Genomic DNA, 17,252 nt, shown 5'->3' on the forward strand with positions numbered 1-17,252 from the left:
TCCTTTCCCTCCCAGGAAAGGGCTGATCTCTCTAGTTCATGATATCTTGCTACTCGTGCTCACAAGGTACATAAAGCTGGATGAGAGGCCGCTGTGCGTGGGCACACGGAACTGCCCCTCGAAAACTCCGTCGACATGCCTCTCATCGTCTCTACCCCAGCCAGCGGGGGCGTGTACAACAACAGCAGCATCAGCAACTTCACCCTTATCCAAACGAGTGCAACGGGGGAGAACTGTGAGCACTTCTTGTACGTGCGCGGCCTACGTATGCTTACACTGAGCTCACTAGGCCTTCTGTCCTCCCACCCCTATACGTTATGGCTATGGATCGTCCTCGCGGTTTCCGCCGCCGGTTTCTTGGCAATCGCCATCAGAAAAGGAACGAGGGCCGTCAACAGCCTCACACAAGCAATATTGGCCGCGGGCACAACCGCTCTCTCGGACCGCACCGCCCTTCTCCCGGCGCCTCCTGCTTGTACTCCAAGCGACACTCCCACTCCATCCGAGCAGCCCCCGGAGGACTCAGGAGGAGGGAACCATTCGGGTTCCGCGGGGTTTGCGGGGCTCAGGACAGCGTCGCAACGCTGTCGTGCCAAGGTCAGCGCGGCGGGGAAGTTCGTCCTCGGATGTGTCTTCTACGCCTTCTACGCGTCCATGATGGTGCTGGGCATCGTCTACGCCGGGGATGCTCCGTCGTTCGAGCTGCCTGCCCCCGTTCTCGCCGTGCGAGGAGGACCACGTTCTCAGTGAAGTTCCGAAACGGTGGAAGAACAAGAGCAGCGATCACTTGCGCGAACTTGACTAGGTACCCGCATACATAGAGAAAATCCCGGCGGCACCGTTGGAACTGCACTTATAAAGGTAGGAGGGTTGCTTGGTACTCTGTTTGGCGCGAACCTCATGTCTCAATGTGCATTCTTGGCAGACTCACCCTGTGAGTGGTGGATGGGCATGTACATTACGTGATGTTGTACCTAGCGTTAATTGTCTTTCAGAAGTCAAGACGTGAAGCCTGTTACGAAGGCGATACTGCCCTCGCGGACAAGGTGCACATGGCACCCGGGCGCAGGGAGAGCTTTCGGGGGCCTCTCCGGTGTCTCCAGGGACGGGCTCATCATGGCGCTGACTGTAACGACATGTGGGCGTCCTCGACGATCCCATCCTCGACGTCGACACGCACCGCCACGGGAGCTTCTTCCGGCTCGTCGGAATGCTTCCGAGATGGGCGGAAATCCGGGCGTCACAAACTCGCGGACGTCAGGCTGCTGCGCACTGGTTGTTTCAAGGAACGTGGATCGGCGTAGTGTGGTTGTGAAATAAGCTACAATCATATGCCCCTGCCACACCGCGCTGTAGGTCGTATATACATGAGATTATCGTGCAATGTTAGGTGCGGAACTGATCCGCGAGGTGGGTAGTAATCATGACGAGGTATCGTGGTGCATGAAGAGGGGTGTCCGTAACATCAAATGCGATAGATAACAACTAACAAGTCATGAGAAGGGCTGTGGGCCGTGCGACGCTCAGAATGTCTTCGAGCGCGAGGCGGGTTTCGGCTCGTCTGAGCCTGCATACGGTGGTGCCCCTGCTACCATCGGGCGAAGGAACGCGAGCGGCGGTGGTGGGAACGGCTCTTCCGGGGCTCCAGGGTATGGCGGAAGATCGTCCACAGGCCCTTCGGGATCGGTGGGTCGCCGCGTTGGTGTGCGCCGAGCGGAGGCGGCGAGAGTGGTCGTGGTTGTGGACGCATTTGCAGCTCTGCGACGTCGTCGATAATGCATGACCAAGGCAATCATGCCGAAAATTAGGACCACTGAAGGAAGCAAAGGGCGTCGTCAGTTTGGTGGTCAGACCGGGGAATGAGCGAGGGCACTGACATGCGACGGCCACGACTGCACCGATGATCGCCGTGCTGTTGTTTCCTCCTTCTGAATCGGAAGAGTCGACAACCCGGGCTTGGAGGAAAGCCGAAGAAGAGGAAAGGACAGGAGCCATGTGTAAGAAGGTTGTCTGCCAGTGACCTGTATATGTACTTGGGAGTAGTTGTACCGCCCGGCGAGGCACCGACACACCGCAGTCGGGAGGGTTTCCGAGCTCTCGCTGCACACCCCGAGAATGAGGGGAGCCGGTTGTCATTGTAGATGACAAACCCGCGCAAGCGCAATACCTGAGGTCAACAGATCAATGCCTCATTTCATCCGAGTCTGTGCCACATCAATGCTTACTGGATGATGGGCGCAAAGAAGTACGCTGGCTCGACGGTCGGGCACAGCAAAGTTGGGGGAAGATTTCGTCCGGCCGATCCTGGGCAATGCTGTGTAGTCCAGGACTCGGACGTACTGGCGAGGCATGAGGTCCGCGAATTTGACAGACTCCGACGAGCACGGGGTGGAATAAACAGATCTATTGCAGGAGGCCGGAACTGGGGGTATACATGATGAGGAGAAATGTACAGAACCACCGTCCCATCCTCCTAGCGATGAGAGCAAGGAAGACATGAGGGCACTAAGACGTCTGAGTCACTCTTGACGCGGCCTGACACTCCAACGACCGCGTGGAAGAAGGCAGTCATGAGCAACATGGGGAAAAGCTTGGCCGGGTCGCCGCACGAAGGAAAGCAGCAACGCGTGGCGCACGGTCTATAAACCGAGGGCTTCAGGGCAGGTCATGACATCAGTCACGTGTCTGCGCGCCCGCGCGTCGAGCTCACCGATGGCCGCCGCGCTCTTGACGATGGTACCATGGCTAAACTCGATTCCTGCTCCCTCTCACTGCCTGCGACCGTCTCTCTTGCCAATGCTGGCAAAGGCGACGTAAATCTCACCGAAGCATCACTCTCGGCCTCTGCTGCCTCCTGTATCGCCTTCTGGGGCCCTCCTCCAGGACTCTCAAACCCCATCGAATCCACCGACAAACACGACGCGCGCACCGCGCAGAGAGTCGCGATAGGCTGTACCGATGGTTCAGTATTTATCCTGGACGTCCCAGCTCCCACAAGTCCTTCAGTCGCACCCCGAACCCCGCACGGAGACCCACTCTCTCCCCCACTTAGTCCAAGGCGATACCTCGGACTGGGCCACGCTTCTTCGCGGTCCGCGTCGCCTTCTTCCACCATCCCTGCCCTCTCGCCCTTCCACGTGACGCGCTCCCGCATCGTCTCCTCCGTCACCACTGAGCAGGCGGAAGCCCCGAAGAACTATGTCGACTTCGAGGATGAGCAGGAGAGGCTGAAGGGCATGCTGAAGGGCAAGGAGCAGCGGATGAGGCACGCGTCGCGGTCGCGCACTCGCCCAGAACGCAACTCGTTCTCGACCGACCGGTCTCTCGCTGCCACCCCGAGCTCCTCGAACGGCGGGGGCAGCAGTCAGAAGAAGGAGGACGCGCGAAGTTACCTGTCGGCGGCTCTATCTCCTGCTCCATCCACGCTGTCCCTGTCTGGCCCGCCATCTCCCACGTTGTTTCCAGCAGTGTCGTCAGAGTCTAACTCACCTCCCACTGCAACTTTGCGCTATCATGTCTTTCCTCCACAATCTAGTACCGGTCGGCCCGTCTCCTCCGTGAAGACGCACGACGGTGGTCGATACTTCACATGCCTCCTTGAGACAGGGTGAGTGTATGTTCAGTCTATGCGCTCATCATATACATGGGTGCCGACTACTATCTCCTAGGGCTCTGTCTGTCCACTGTACTTCTGATGGACGATGTGTTGCTTCAATCACGGCGGAGGTCAAGCCGCCTCCCTCAACAGTCGCGGGAAAAGTTCAGACAACGCCTCCTATGTTGTGGGTTTGGAGGTCATTGCTTGTTGCGGCATCCGACGAGGTGCGCTGCTTCGCCTCTGGTGGGGTTTCAGTGTTAATGTCTTCATTTTTATGTACCTGTGTACCGTATAGTCAATTGCGATATTTGCATGTGCATCCCCTCACGAATTTTACCCTGCTGGCCAAGTCATGGAGTCCGTTTCGGACTCAGAGCGTCAAGCTATCGTGGCGGTTTACGAACTTATCCTTCCGGGAGAGGCTCAGGCCGGGGAAGCAAGTCTTGAGCATCTGGGACAGTGGCCGGTCAATGGGCAAGTTGACACTATCGGATTGCGCGCCGAACCCGATCGTAAGCACCTGAACATACACTGCCCCGAGCGGGAAATCTCTAAGCATTATCTCCAGACAGTTTGACGCTGTTTCACATCGGTCCTGCCGGCCACTTCAGCTCGCGTACCGTTCGGGTTCTCGGCCCCCTTCCGGACACTCCGCCAGACCTACCAGAGTCTTCGTCGACCCATCTTCCGCTCCCCAACCCCTTCAAGGTCCTCAAGTCTCTCTCAACGGACCATCTCGCGGGCACCAACAAGGATCAGCCGTTGACGCGACTCGAGCTGAGCAACGACGTGGTCACCGGCGAGATCAACTCGGATTTTCCCATAATTGGACTACGAGCTCATGATAACGGCGACGCTGTGCGATGGTGCGCTTGGTCTGCGCAAGAAATGATGGTGTGTGTCTTCGCATCCATTTGTACCTATATGTCACCGACGTACGGCAGGTTTGCGACTGGTCGAACGATCATCTTGAACAAAGCGCCAGCATCCCTGCGACGAAGGTCCGCGATGTCAAGTGGATGGACCATGACTCATTCGTGGCTCTCTTTTCCGACCGAGCTGAAGTCTGGCGGGTGGCCGCCTCCCCAGGTCGAACACCCTCAGACATCCAGTAAAGTCGCATGTTATATGTCTTGCGCACCAGCTCACTATCCCGTAGGTGCCAGATGGTCCAGAGCGCGCCTTTCACCCCTGGCGATGCTGTAAGCCTGGCTCCCGGGGGCCACATCGTCTCCACGCACTTGAAAGACAAGACTCGCAGAATACACTATCTACCATTGGAACCCTCTATGAGCCGTCCTCCGCAGTCACGCACGCTGTGGGCAGGACACCGCAGCGACGGCGGCGCGAAGCTCCGGTCTCGTATATCATATATGCTGCCGCTCGAACTCGACTTGATCATTGCCGGCTACTGTACGCCCATCCTTTCCAACCTTTTCTTGACTTGGCTGATCGGTCTCACAGCTGACGGCTTGATCCACCGAACTTCGCTCATCGACCTCATTCAGCATACGCGCCAGGATAAGTCAACATCCGATATATCTCTCGGCGGCGCGGTCGTCCACCTGGATATTGTCCAAAACCCGAGGACAAATGAGCGCGTACTCGTCGGGGGCTCGGATGACGGGGCGATTGCAATCTGGGATATCTCGTGAGTGTGGTGATACCCCTGGTGCCAGAGATCGCGCTCACCCGTGGCTCCGGTTGCAGGACCTTGGCGGCATGCGCGCGGTGGACGGTGTTCACCACACCGCTCGCTCAGGTGATATCGCTGCATGACGAGGACGTCGGGCGATTGCACGGGTGTGTCCTCTGCGTCTCTCAAGACGGCACGGTCGCTGTCGTCGCCATCGATGACTACCAATTGTGTGTAAATTCCAGTATCCGATGCGCGGACAGCTCACCGGGCTTTATCTAGTGTGTATCTTGTGCCTGGCTCTGCGGCACCGCTCGCGCGAATATCTCTTTCGGAGGACAATATGTTGTTGGTATATGCGGATGGGCGGGCACGGCTATGGGATACGCGGACGCGAGAGTTCTGGCGCTCTATGAGCATAGAGAAGGGAGAGGAACTCATTCAAGCCGGCGGATGGTCACAGTGGTGCGTCACCTCGGCTTGGCCTCCCTGGATGAGTTTTGAGGTCCAGACGCAGGTCCATCGGCGATCGTCCCGAGACCCGCTGCTCTCTCAGGGCGTTGAATCACGGCGCATCCCCGGACGCAGGTGAGCATGTCGTTCGACAATGTGCCTTCGGCGGCTGATCGAAACTCCCTCTTAGCATCGACACTGCTCCTGGACATCTCATCGGTTTTGAGGCAGCTATCGGCAACCCCAGCCTTGGCCAGCAGCGCTTCCAATGCTCTCAGCCCGAAGGCGAAACTCGAGAACGCCCGCGCCGTGCTCTCCATGCTCCTCACCTTTGGCGTAAGCGAGGGAGTCGACTCGATTTGCACAGAATCCCTAGGCATCGCCCCACATCCTGCGCCTTTGGGACTGTCTAGGTCAGCATTTCCACCGCGAACATGCACATCGCTACTGAAAGTTGATTTCCAGCAGCGACGCCGTGTCACTTTTCCCGTCAACGGCACGTTCTGATGCGTGGACAGTGTCACCTGAAGCTTCAGCGGATCGTGCACTTGTGATCTTGTCGCTGCTGCATTATCTGACTCAATATGAGGGTGCGTTCTCGCCTTATCATGAAGTTGCACAGCTAAGTGACATGCTTGCTTGACGCAGATCTCGCTCAAGATGCCAATACCGTCATGACATTCTACACGGCCTCTGTCGGACAGCTGGTGCTGGAGTCCTACCAGCCTCCCAGCCTCCCTCGGTTGGGACAGCATCTTCTGAACACCCTGTGTGAGTGGTCGAGCATCGTTGTCGGAAGACCAGGTCTGATGGTGTTGCAGCTTCGGAAGTCCGCCACACAGCACGATTGCTTTTTGATGCTGGTGTAGCACGATTGTCAGACCACGAGACGACCGAGATCATGGATAACTGGCAGAATTACCGTCCGTCGCTCTATTGTCTTTGACTGCAGCATGATTGCTTACAAACTCATTTTCTTAGTGCCTACGCTCCGCTCGGAGAAGGAGAAGGAGTCGCAGCAGAGTGCTCTGGCGCTTTGTGTGTGCGGGTTCATTGCCGTGGACAAGTACACGTTATTGACGCCAGGGTCTGTCGTTCAATTTGATGGCATTCGAACCCAACCTGACCGTAATACAGCACCCTAACCGAAATCGCGAAATCAATCGCCCTCTACCTCCACGACGAAGCCTCCCCTTACCGCTCCCTCGCCATCGACCTCTGCTCCCGTGGCTTCCAAGTCTGGCAGCAATACGTCGACGCAGTCGAGATGCTCCGCGCGCTCTTCACCCTCGCGACGACGACGAAGAAAGAAGCGATCGCGGCACAGAACGTCGGCGCGCAAGCGCGCACGGCGGTCCTCCAGATCGCCGCCTCGAACTCGCCCCTCTTCATGACCACGCTCGCGATCGACATCCTCCACCCGCGCTCGCCCACCGCCCGCCGCGCCGTCCTCCAGCTCGTCGTCTTCCTCGTGCGCAAGCAGCCGCTCGTGCTCTACGCCGGCCTCCCGCGCCTGCTCGACGCCGTCGTCAAGGCGCTCGACCCGAACGCGTCCGCCGCGCGCGAGGCCGCGCTCGACCCGGCGACGGAGATCCTCAGCCACATCGTGCAGACGTTCCCGACCGTCGACTTCCACGGGCCGACGCAGCGCCTCGCCGTCGGCACGAGCGAGGGCGCGGTCGTGATGCACGACCTCAAGACCGCGACGCGCCTGTACGTGCTCGAGGGCCACAAGCGGCGCACGACCGCGTGCAGCTTCTCGCCCGACGGCCGCCGGCTCGTCACCGTCTCGCTCGAGGAGGCGGCGGTGCTCGTGTGGAAGGTCGGGAGCAGCTTCACGAGCTTCTTCCTGCCCGGGGCGCCGCCGCGGCAGGGGCACGGCGGGTCGGAGCCGTTCAAGCGGCTGAGCTTCAACATCGGAGAGGCCGGTGAGTCGTCCGTCCTGTCTCGCGCTCCTCTTGATGCCGCGCTAACCCTCGCTGCAGCACACATGAGCCTGGAAGAGACGCTCGTGAACGTGCGGTTCGAGTGGGCGGGAGACCGGAGCGTGAAGCTCATGGTCAAGGACAGCGTCATGACATTTAGCACCTAGTGCGCGATCCGTACGCCGCTGCTGGCCGTCTCTGTTGTATCCGTCGCCTTTCGCGCTCATCCAAAAAGCCGTCCATTATTACTCAGATATACGTCCTAAAGTACACGCGGAGAGAACCCACTCGCTCGTAGAGTACAGTCGTTTTCACAACCCGCGCGACGCCCCGGCGCAGCCGGTCGCCGTCTCGGTCTTCAGAGCGGGTACTTGAGCGAGAGCTCAATGACGAACGACATCGCGTCCTTCCGGAAGTCGTCCGTCGTGATCTTCGTCGGGGTGAACCCGTCGAGGAACGTCATCAGCTGCGGCTGCGCGACGGTGTACTGCGGCCACGCCGGGACCGTCGGCCCGTTCGGGTCGAGGTTGTTCGTGAAGTTGATGAGGTAGTCCGTGAGCTCCCCGCCGCCGAAGACGTTGAGCACGTCCGTGACGTGGAACGCGCCGAGGACGGGCGTCACCTTGAACCGCTTGCTCACTGTCGCTGGCGTCAGCACGCACGAGGCGGAGGGAAGGGAGCCTGAGGGAGCGAGCGAGAGAGGACGCACGGAAGGAGTACACGGGCTGGTCCGCGGCGCGCTGCTGGAGGAAGAAGCGGCGGGCGGCGTTGAAGACGAGGTCGCCCTGGAAGGCGGCGATGCGCTTGAACTGGGGCGTGATCGCGTTGAAGGCGCCGGTGCCGAACGGGGAGCCCGCGGAGGGCGTGCTCGGGTAGAGGGAGAGAAGCTTGTCGAGCTCGGCGTCGGTCGCGTTCGGGGTGAAGACGTCCTTGATGTACGACCGCGCGCCGGCGTCGGTCGTCACGTTCAGCGAGGAGAGCGAGAAGAGCGTGCCCTCGTCCTCGCAGTCCTGCGGGCGGGGCGGTCAGCGGTCAGCGGGGGGAGCGGCGCCGGCGGGCGGGCGCCGGGACGGACGGCGGACGCACCCCGGAGACGAAGGGGATCTTGGCGACGCTGCCGTTGACGACGAGCTGCTGCGACGGCTGGGTGAGGAAGACGCCGTCGACGCGCGGGATCCAGGCGAGCTTGAGGGCCTGGAAGGAGAAGAAGGAGGGCGAGGCGTCGACCGCCTTCTTGAGCTTGCTGAAGTCGACCTCGCGGAGGCACTGCAGCGTGTCCGCGGCGCCCGTGCAGCCGGTCTGGGACACGAGCGCGTCGTAGTCGCCCTGGCCGTGCTCGATGTCGCCAACGGGGATGGGCGAGCCGCTCTCCATGAACGCGCCGCGGAAGAGGCCCTGGGGGTCGCCGCCGTTGGAGACCATGTGGAGTGCGATGGAGATCGCGCCCGCGCTCTCACCCCAGCTGCGGGGCGCGGTCAGGGCGTGCCGGCAATGCAGAGGACCGGGGAAGGCGGACGCACATGGTTACCTTGGACGGGTCGCCTCCAAATTGGGTGATGTACTTCTGTACCCATTGAAGTGCGAGGCGTTCTGGACGGGAAGTCAGTGGATGACGGTGCCAATGAAGGGAACACGTCGCTCACGGTCTTGGAGGCCGAGATTGCCGACGCCGGCCGCTTTCACTTCCTTGCTGGCAAGGAAGCCGTACGCTGCGTGCACCCATCAGCTTCCTGTAGTAGGGTGCCCCAAGGAGCCAGGTGCTCACCAGAGACGCTACATGAAAGAATAAGCTGACAGCATAGTGTTGTCCCAGATGGCGCTCACCGATAGTTCATGCTCACGAAAATCATGGGCGACTTCATAGCGGCCGAGCGCTTGACGATGCCACCCCCGTCGTATCTGCGCACGATACTCAACGAGCCGCCACCAATGCGCAAAAAGGCGCCCACGTACATGTTAGTGCCGCCGATCTCGAAGCCACCTGCGCACCGGGGATAAACGTTCGCGTCAGCCGGATGTGCCCACGCTCGCCATGCGCCGAGACTCAGGTGACCCAGTCTTACCTCCGAAAATCCACTACCGCATGGTCAGCGAACGATGAACGGGAAGCGAAACAGGGCACGCACCACAGCGACGGGCAGATTGTCGCCTGCTTTGGTCCCATCAGGAACCATCACGTTGAGCGAGAGACCTGGAGCGGGCAGAGGGCAGTTCGTCAGTGACTGCCCTTGAGCACAGGCTGGTGGCCGCGCGCAGACATACAGTCTTCGGCGGAAGGCTCGATGAGCGAAAGGAAGCCGTTGACGACGGTGTCTGCGGCATCGGAGAGCACACCAGAGAGGACCGGGAGCGAGAGCGCCTGCTGGGGGCACGCCGGTCCGAAAGCGGTCGCGGTCTGAGTGCCGTTGTAGGGATCGACAGCAGCGGGGAGGTTGAAGCGCAGGTTGCCGACACTGCGGGGGGAGTCCAGAGTCGGGGCGGGAACGTGAGCGACGCTGGAAGGACGGGGGGGATGGAAGGGGGGACGAGAGGGGGACGTACGGGGCCTTGGCGAAGGGGATGCCGAGGAACTTGTTCACGCTGCCGTCCCCGGTGCCGACGAAGGTGGCCTTGTCGAGAGTGACCTTTGGGGAGGTACGCTTCTCGAGGACAGGCGTGTCGGGCGCGGTGGGCGCGGCGAGTGCGGTAGCTGCGAGGAGAAGGGGAAGGCAGAGAAAGCGGATGGACAGCATCGCGGGGGTGGGTGGACCGGGCGAGCCGGACGAGAGGAGGGGCGTGGAGCGGGGAGGTGCTTGGAGGCCCTCGAGCCCGAGCCGCGCATTTAAAGCACGCGAGGTTTGGAAGGAGAAAACATCCTCGGTCACTAGAAATCTGCGATCGGGGCAAGGCAAAGAAGCAAGCGGAGAGCGGAGAGGGAGCTGATGGTTGAGGCCGGCGCACGTGGACGGGAGAGTCTGATAGTCTCACCCCGCCGCTCTCCGAGTTGCGCATGCGTGAGGCAGACGGTTCTCGTATCCAAGAGGCCCCGGGAGGGTCACAGGGCCGGGGCAGCATGCGTGGTTGATGTTGTCTGAAGCGTCGTGTGATGGGCTAGTGGACCGACTTCCGTAGGGCTCAAGCCAGGTTTGGTGTGCTCGGGTCCCAGCTTCTTGTGCGGGCGGGCCCACCTGAGACATCGCACAAGTCGTGAGCCGACCTGAGCCGACATGAGCCGACGCGTAGAGACGAGCCTTCAGGGCACACGTTAAAGGCTGTCGTCGCGCCTGTCGCGCCCGACGCCTGTGCGACGCGCGCCCTGCAGCTAGCATCCGTACCCGCACGACGCGACGTCCGCTCGTGCACCGCGAGTACACGACGTCGCCGCGCGCGGTGCTTTCAGAAGATTTGTTCCGCCGGAGGAGGACAAGGGACGTGGCCGTCTACTACGACGCCAGCCGCGCAGACAGGCACGTCGACCGTGTGACGCGCTCGTCCTCCCAGTACGTACCAGCTCGGGCGCACGGGCTCAGTTTTAGACTTCGTGTTCGAGTCCGCTCGGGCTCGCAATCGCGGCGCGTGGTCTCCAAGAAACTTGAAGCGCGCGGCAGAGACAACCCATAACCCACAGGGGCGGACGAGCGCGGCGAAGTGCAGCGCGAAGCGTAGCGCCATCTGCTCGAGGACGAGGACGAGCGGCGCCGTGTCTTGAATCCACACAGGGCTGCAGCGCGCGGAAGACGCGGCGAAGACGAGGTCCTCTCTGCACGAGATCGCATCCGATATGCTCTTGTCGACGATGAGCTCGACGCTGTCCATCGCCCGCCCGAGAATCTCCGGCCGCGCCCGCACAAGAAGCTGGGTTCGAATTTGCTTGTGAGCCGAGCCTACCCAAGCACATCAAACCTGGATGGCGCCCTGGGCACGAAAGGCACGTATAGCGGTCGCGTGGCCCTCGACCACGGTGCAGGGCCCAGCGGGAGGCCTTGGGAGGGCGCGTCGGATCTGCGGCTTGATCGCGAGTGGTTGGCTGAGCAAAGTCCTCACGAGTCACGGGCTGTGCAGTTGCGGGCAGCGCGTGCGCGGGATTTTTGCATGGCACCAGGGTGCGGACTTTAGCGCACATGGGATCCACTGCGATGGAGCAGGAGTGCCTGTAGAGACCGAGCTGCGAGCAAAATGTTATGGAGAAAGAGGTCTTCAGACGTCTGGTAAGGCAGAAACTTTTAGCGAACCCCAACATGCACGGGTCAGTGCGAGCTGGCAACAGGCGAATGGGTTGATGTGTATGAGTTACATGGGCTACTTTCCATGCCTTTGATATACGAGACCACGGTTCAAGTGAGTAGACACTATGGTGTCGAGTCCAGTCTCGATGGCATGCGCGACGTCCATGGCACGAGGTCCGCGGCGGACGCGCAAGCAGCCGAGTGAGTGGGCCCACAATCGGATCGCACTTTGTACCCTCTGAGATCAATATTTCTCACCCGAGTCGTGCATTGCTAGGCAACCTTTTTTCGCAATGGAGGGCGGGTGGGACCAAAACGATTGTATCGATGTGAGAGCGGGGTTTCGAAAGGGAACGAGCGCGTGCTCGAGCCGACAATTGGCCCCGGTAGTCAGCACCCCTCACGCACAGCACGCATGTCGACAACTCCCCGCTAGAAGCCCGGCGCCCGCTCGCGACTGCAGGCCACAGACTCGGGGCGTCATGCAATGCATACGTACAGCTGGACCCTGGTAACAAAACGATAGCCGACCGATGGGCGAGCTCAGCGCTCAGCGCTCGCGTGTGCAGCGCGCGGGGCAGCTCGCGCATGGTGGTCGCAGTCCCAGCTCCCTTGTGCACCCCTCACGATGTGGTGCTCGTCGTGAGCACGCGGAGGTTGGGTGCATATCTGTAGAACATGGATTCTGACAATGTCCGTAACGGGGTTCAGCGGCGCTTACCTCCTCGTCTAGCCCGTGGCCGTGGGTTCGAATCCTGCTGTCGTCACTTGAGCCGTTCAGATATGATTTTGCCGTTTGGGTCAAGATCCGACAGGGAGGACAGCCAACGGTGTCCCTACATCTGCCTCTCCACTCGTTGCCTCTCTCACAATGTGTCATAAGCAGCGAGTTTCGGGCCTTTGTGTTCGATTCTTAAACTTGCCTCAACAAGTGGCGGGACAGCCTCTCTGGGCGTCTCCCGCCTTGTCTCAGGCCTCAGCGGTCCTTGACTCCCCATCCTCGGCCTCGGTCTCTCACAGCTTTCTTTCCCGGCGACAACCCTCAATATGGTGAACCTATCGCCGATAGAGCGACATCTTAACTTCTACCGGATTCACCTCCTCGCATTGTCAGTTTGTTCTCCTCACCTCGCGCCAAGCGCCAAGCGCATCATGATGCTCGGGGCGGACTGACGTTGTAACTGTGCACAGCATCGTTCTTCCGCTCCTCTGGGCAGTCGTCTTCTGGGCCTGCAACGGCGCATTTCCCGTCGCCTTCATCGACTCTCTTTATGTCTGCATCAGCGCCGCCACTGGCACCGGCCTTCTCACCCTCGACCTCAGTGGTCTCACCGCATGGCAGCAGGTGCTCATCGTACTCATCGAAATCGTTGGCAACCAGGTCAGTCAGCCTCTGCTTCGGTCGACCCATCGCTCCCTTTGTGACGCGAGCGGCGTGGTTGGTGCTCGACGTGGCGATGCATGTTCAAATTGTTGAAAAATGTCAAAAAATGTCTTCTCATATCGGGTGCTTGGTACAGGGGTAAACCCTTCATCCGGATTTCTGTTGTGGCGTTACATATAGAGCCGGTCATCTAATCTTCTCGAAATCTCCTTTCAGGCATTCGTTGCGTGGGTTGTCGTAGTCGTGAGGAGGTAACAACTTCTTAATGCTTCCCGCGTCACTCGGTACTAATCATCAATCATAGATCGTACTTCAGACAGAGGCTCCGCCACATCGTCGAGGCCGAGATGAAGAGAACATCTACCATCGAACATTCGCAAGACGTCCCTTCTTCTACGCGACATATCAGAGAGACTCTGAAAAGACTGAAATTCAAGCAAGAAGAGATGGAACGAGCCTCTCGTGAAAACTCCAAGCTTCCCCAGGCTCCCAAAAGCGTCGTTCGTGCAGATATGATCCGCAGACTAGATGTCGCGCCCCGGCCTATCGACCCTATGGCGTCCATGCCCACTCCTTCCCCGTTGACCGCGGATACTTCGCCGAGACAACAGGGATCGACATGGCCCACCGCTCCCTCAGTCGGCGCTCGCAGCCCTCAGGCTCAGGACACGTCGCTCCCCGGTCCCGCCTGTCGCCAGCGCCGCTTCCTCAGAGGACAGCTTCGGCGGGTTTCCGAACGTGGTCGAGCTCGCCTCGAGACTCCTGCGCCGGGTCGCTCCTCGCGCGGCCCGCAAGCTACAGCGCACGCTCACGATGCCCGCGCGGAGACGTTGGTCCCTACCGGCGGCGGCGCGGCGCTGACACCAGAAGGCCCGGTAAAGTCGGTGCCGTACCTGAGCTTCAGCGCGACCGTGCGGCGCAATTCTGCCTTCTATGGCCTCACTGCGGAGAACATCGAAGAGCTTGGAGGGGTCGAGTACCGCGCGCTCAGCGCGCTTCTGTGGATAATCCCTGTGGTGCGTAACTCGCAGGGCGCACGCGACAGATGCCTGACTGTGTATTCCCTCCTGATGCGGCGGCATGGCGGACGTCCTGCAGTACTACTTCGGGATCTTGGCGGTCTCGTTCATCATAATCGCGCCGTACATGTCCCTGCCAGAGTGGGAGAGCAACTTCCATCCGCCTCTGCAACATCGTGTCATCAACCCAGTCTGGTGCGTCACGCGTGCTGTGCTTAACGCCGAGTCCGCAGTAATTCCCCGCCCGCAGGTTCTCCGCGTTCCAAGTGATCGGCGCGTGGGCAAATACAGGCAGGGCCACTTCTGTTCAGTCAGGAAATACGTGTGATTCTCACCGGTGATGTCGGTCTTGCTAGGGATATCGCTCGTCGACCAGAATGTAGTCCCCTTTCAGACGGCGTACATCTTCATCCTCGTCCTCGTCTTTTGTGTTCTGGCCGGCAACACATGCCTCGTGAGTTCCCATGCTAAATCATGTCGGCCCCCGTTTACTGACGCCGCGCGTCCCCCAGCCCGTCTTGTGAGTCTCCAACCCTTGTCTTCAGGGAACGCCTCCGCTGATCCACGCCCCTCCGTCGTGCAAAGTCTCCGCTTTCTGATGTCCGTGCACCCATTTTTGTCTCCACGTAGCGTTTCACCTCACATACCCGTCCGTGTTCTAGCTGGACGCTATGGAAACTCCCCGGCCCGGCCCGGTACAAGGAGGCCCTGCATTTCCTGCTCGACCACCCGCGCCGATGCACGATCTACCTCTTCCCCGCCCGCCAGACGTGGCTCCTCATCGGCACGATCATGGTTCTCAAGTGCGTCCCCTCCCGCTCCCCCAATTCAGTCTCCCTCCCCCGGTCGCCCTCCCGTGCCCGGCGAGCCCGAGCCCCGGTTATGTGCCCCCACGCCTCGCTGACCGCGCGTGCGCAGCCTCACGAACCTGCTCTTCGACCTCGTGCTCAACATCGGGAACCCGGCCACGGAGGCGCTGCCCTTCGGGGTGCGCTTCATCGACGCCGTCCTCCTCGCCGCCGCGTGCCGCAACGCCGGGTACCAGCCTGTGTCCGTGGCGGCGCTCGTGCCTGCAGTGCAGTGAGTGTCTCTCGCCGCCGCCCCTAGGGTCGAGGGTGCTGACGCGTGGCAGGGTGCTCTTCGTGGTCATGATGTACATCGCCATATACCCGATCGCGATGAGGTGAGTGGCGGGTGCGGGCGGGTGCGGGGCTCGTTCGTGGCTGATGCGCATATGGTGCCTGGCAGCGTGCGCGCGACGAACGTGTACGAGCAGAAGTCGCTCGGCGTGTACGAGCAGGTGCCGGAGGACGACGAGATCGACGACGACGAGCACTGGAACCGGCCCACCGAGTCGCGCGTCGCGATCTGGGGCAAGTACCTCCTCCGGCACGCGCGCAGGCAGCTTTCCTTCGGTGCGTCATGCCGCCGTTTGCGGCGCAGCGGTGTTGATGCATGCACTGCAGATATGTGGTGGCTTGCGATATCCCTTTTTCTGCTGTGCATCATAGAAGTAGGATTCTTGCCACGCAGGACGTCGCCTCGTTTCTAACATCCTTCGTAGCGTGACAACCTAACCGACAGCTCCATGACGTCTTACTTCAACATATTCGCCCTACGTGCGTTCCCTCCCCCGTAGGAACCGCGTCAACACCCTGACCCTTCTCCAGTGTTCGAGCTCGTCTCCGCGTACGGCACCGTCGGCCTCTCGCTCGGCATCCCCGGGGCACGTCCCACTCCTTTCCTCCCCTCCTAACGCTGACCGCCCGCCCACAGGAAAACTTCGCGCTCTCCGGCGGGATGCACGTCCTCTCCAAGCTCGTCGTCTGCGCCGTCATGATCCGCGGCCGGCACCGCGGCCTCCCCGTCGCGCTCGACCGCGCCGTCCTCTTCCCCTCCGACTTCCTCCCCACGCGCGCCACCGGCCCCTCCGAGCCCGAGAAGCCGCCCGTCGCCGCGGAGGAGGCGGAGGCGGAGGTCGAGGCGGGCGAGGTCGTCGGCCCGCTGCGGGACGCGCCGGCGCTCGCGGCGAAGATGCGGATGCGCGCGCGCACGGTGAGCCTCGTCGTCGCGGAGGAGCGCCGGGCGCCGGGCGCGGGGGCGGGGGTGAACGTACCTGACCCGGGCGGGGTGGCGCGCGCGGATGGAGGGGTGTCGGTGGGGAGCGTGTAAGCGTGCGTGCGGGCGAGGTGGTCGCGGTGGAGGCGGAGTGGGCATTGATAGTTGAGTACTCGAGACCAAGACAAGACTTGCGACGCGACATGGCATGGACAGGGTATTTGTGGGTGGTTTACGGCAGAATAGACTGTACTTTTTAGCACTTGGGCAAACCGAGCCGGGAAGCGGCCCGCCAGACGTGTGACAGCGGATGATGCGTAGGCGCCCATATAAACTCTCCTTCTCACCACCACGAGACCTGGGGCAGTAAGATGCCGGCGGACACACAGCGCATTCTTCCCGTAAGCGAGACGGTGCGGGACCGGTAACGGCACGCTTTCTCCTTCCCACCTCGTTCACCGGCCCTGACCTCAGATTCCTCCCATAGTAATCCCTCAAACACCCCTCCTTGGCGGGAGCTGAACGGAAGAGATGTCCAGACGATGGCGGCCGTTTGTTCCCGCGGAGATGTGCCCCAACCCCGGCGTCGGAGTAAGAAGACGTCGCACGAATGCCGGGACCCCTCAGAGGGCTCGCTGAGTGATTGGACTCCCGGTATGCTCGCTCACGAATCTCAATCGAGGAGCGGAGGAACTCGGGTAAGGAGGGTCACCGGGCCAGACATCTTCTCTCAAGCTCCCGCATCCCTGGAGGAACACTCGTAAGAGCCCTCGACGGCTTTCCAAAACGCTGATGACCGAGATTTACAGTCCCGGCGTTGCGAGATATTCGGAGTTCCTCATGCTGTCAGTCGTCGCCAGACGCAAGCATCGTACAGATCGACAGGATCACCTTCCATATCATTCCGCGACGACCGAAACATTCGGCCTTCGGCGAGGACCACACCACACGATTATCCAATCCTCATGCAATGT

General features: G+C 60.8%; 4 protein-coding genes across 4 annotated transcripts; 3 read left to right on the plus strand and 1 right to left on the minus strand.

Moving 5' to 3' along the window:
* Positions 1 to 135: 135 nt before the first annotated feature.
* On the plus strand, positions 136 to 750 carry BXZ73DRAFT_77442 (uncharacterized protein; the record flags this gene model as incomplete). The annotated part of the gene is made up of 1 exon (XM_048022667.1): positions 136 to 750. The coding sequence occupies one exon, from the start codon at positions 136 to 138 to the stop codon at positions 748 to 750; it is 615 nt and encodes a 204-aa protein (XP_047878013.1).
* A 1,991-nt stretch (positions 751 to 2,741) lies between these two features.
* BXZ73DRAFT_101275 (WD40 repeat-like protein) lies at positions 2,742 to 7,779 on the plus strand (the record flags this gene model as incomplete). The annotated part of the gene is made up of 17 exons (XM_048014852.1): positions 2,742 to 3,607; positions 3,669 to 3,822; positions 3,894 to 4,110; positions 4,167 to 4,492; positions 4,543 to 4,709; positions 4,758 to 5,011; positions 5,063 to 5,249; positions 5,309 to 5,464; positions 5,517 to 5,699; positions 5,752 to 5,822; positions 5,878 to 6,100; positions 6,153 to 6,277; positions 6,336 to 6,458; positions 6,509 to 6,610; positions 6,669 to 6,774; positions 6,825 to 7,615; positions 7,673 to 7,779. 17 exons carry the CDS (start codon positions 2,742 to 2,744, stop codon positions 7,777 to 7,779), a joined length of 4,158 nt encoding a protein of 1,385 aa, XP_047878014.1.
* Positions 7,780 to 7,970: 191 nt separating this feature from the next.
* Positions 7,971 to 10,344, minus strand: BXZ73DRAFT_46848 (carotenoid ester lipase precursor; the record flags this gene model as incomplete). The annotated part of the gene is made up of 12 exons (XM_048019764.1): positions 7,971 to 8,251; positions 8,322 to 8,622; positions 8,699 to 9,074; positions 9,133 to 9,202; positions 9,256 to 9,321; positions 9,378 to 9,385; positions 9,437 to 9,511; positions 9,566 to 9,593; positions 9,676 to 9,688; positions 9,739 to 9,803; positions 9,875 to 10,065; positions 10,154 to 10,344. The coding sequence occupies 12 exons, from the start codon at positions 10,342 to 10,344 to the stop codon at positions 7,971 to 7,973; spliced, it is 1,665 nt and encodes a 554-aa protein (XP_047878015.1).
* Positions 10,345 to 12,864: 2,520 nt separating this feature from the next.
* BXZ73DRAFT_77445 (TrkH-domain-containing protein) lies at positions 12,865 to 16,392 on the plus strand (the record flags this gene model as incomplete). Its single annotated transcript, XM_048022668.1, has 14 exons — positions 12,865 to 12,926; positions 13,009 to 13,198; positions 13,418 to 13,452; positions 13,506 to 14,217; positions 14,300 to 14,415; positions 14,471 to 14,544; positions 14,577 to 14,674; positions 14,733 to 14,740; positions 14,883 to 15,023; positions 15,139 to 15,300; positions 15,353 to 15,403; positions 15,469 to 15,635; positions 15,891 to 15,919; positions 15,997 to 16,392. 14 exons carry the CDS (start codon positions 12,865 to 12,867, stop codon positions 16,390 to 16,392), a joined length of 2,241 nt encoding a protein of 746 aa, XP_047878016.1.
* Positions 16,393 to 17,252: the final 860 nt, after the last annotated feature.

This window comes from Epithele typhae (genome assembly GCF_022376455.1).
Source record: "Epithele typhae strain CBS 203.58 chromosome Unknown BXZ73scaffold_23, whole genome shotgun sequence".
Taxonomy (NCBI): Eukaryota; Fungi; Basidiomycota; class Agaricomycetes; order Polyporales; family Epitheliaceae; genus Epithele; species Epithele typhae.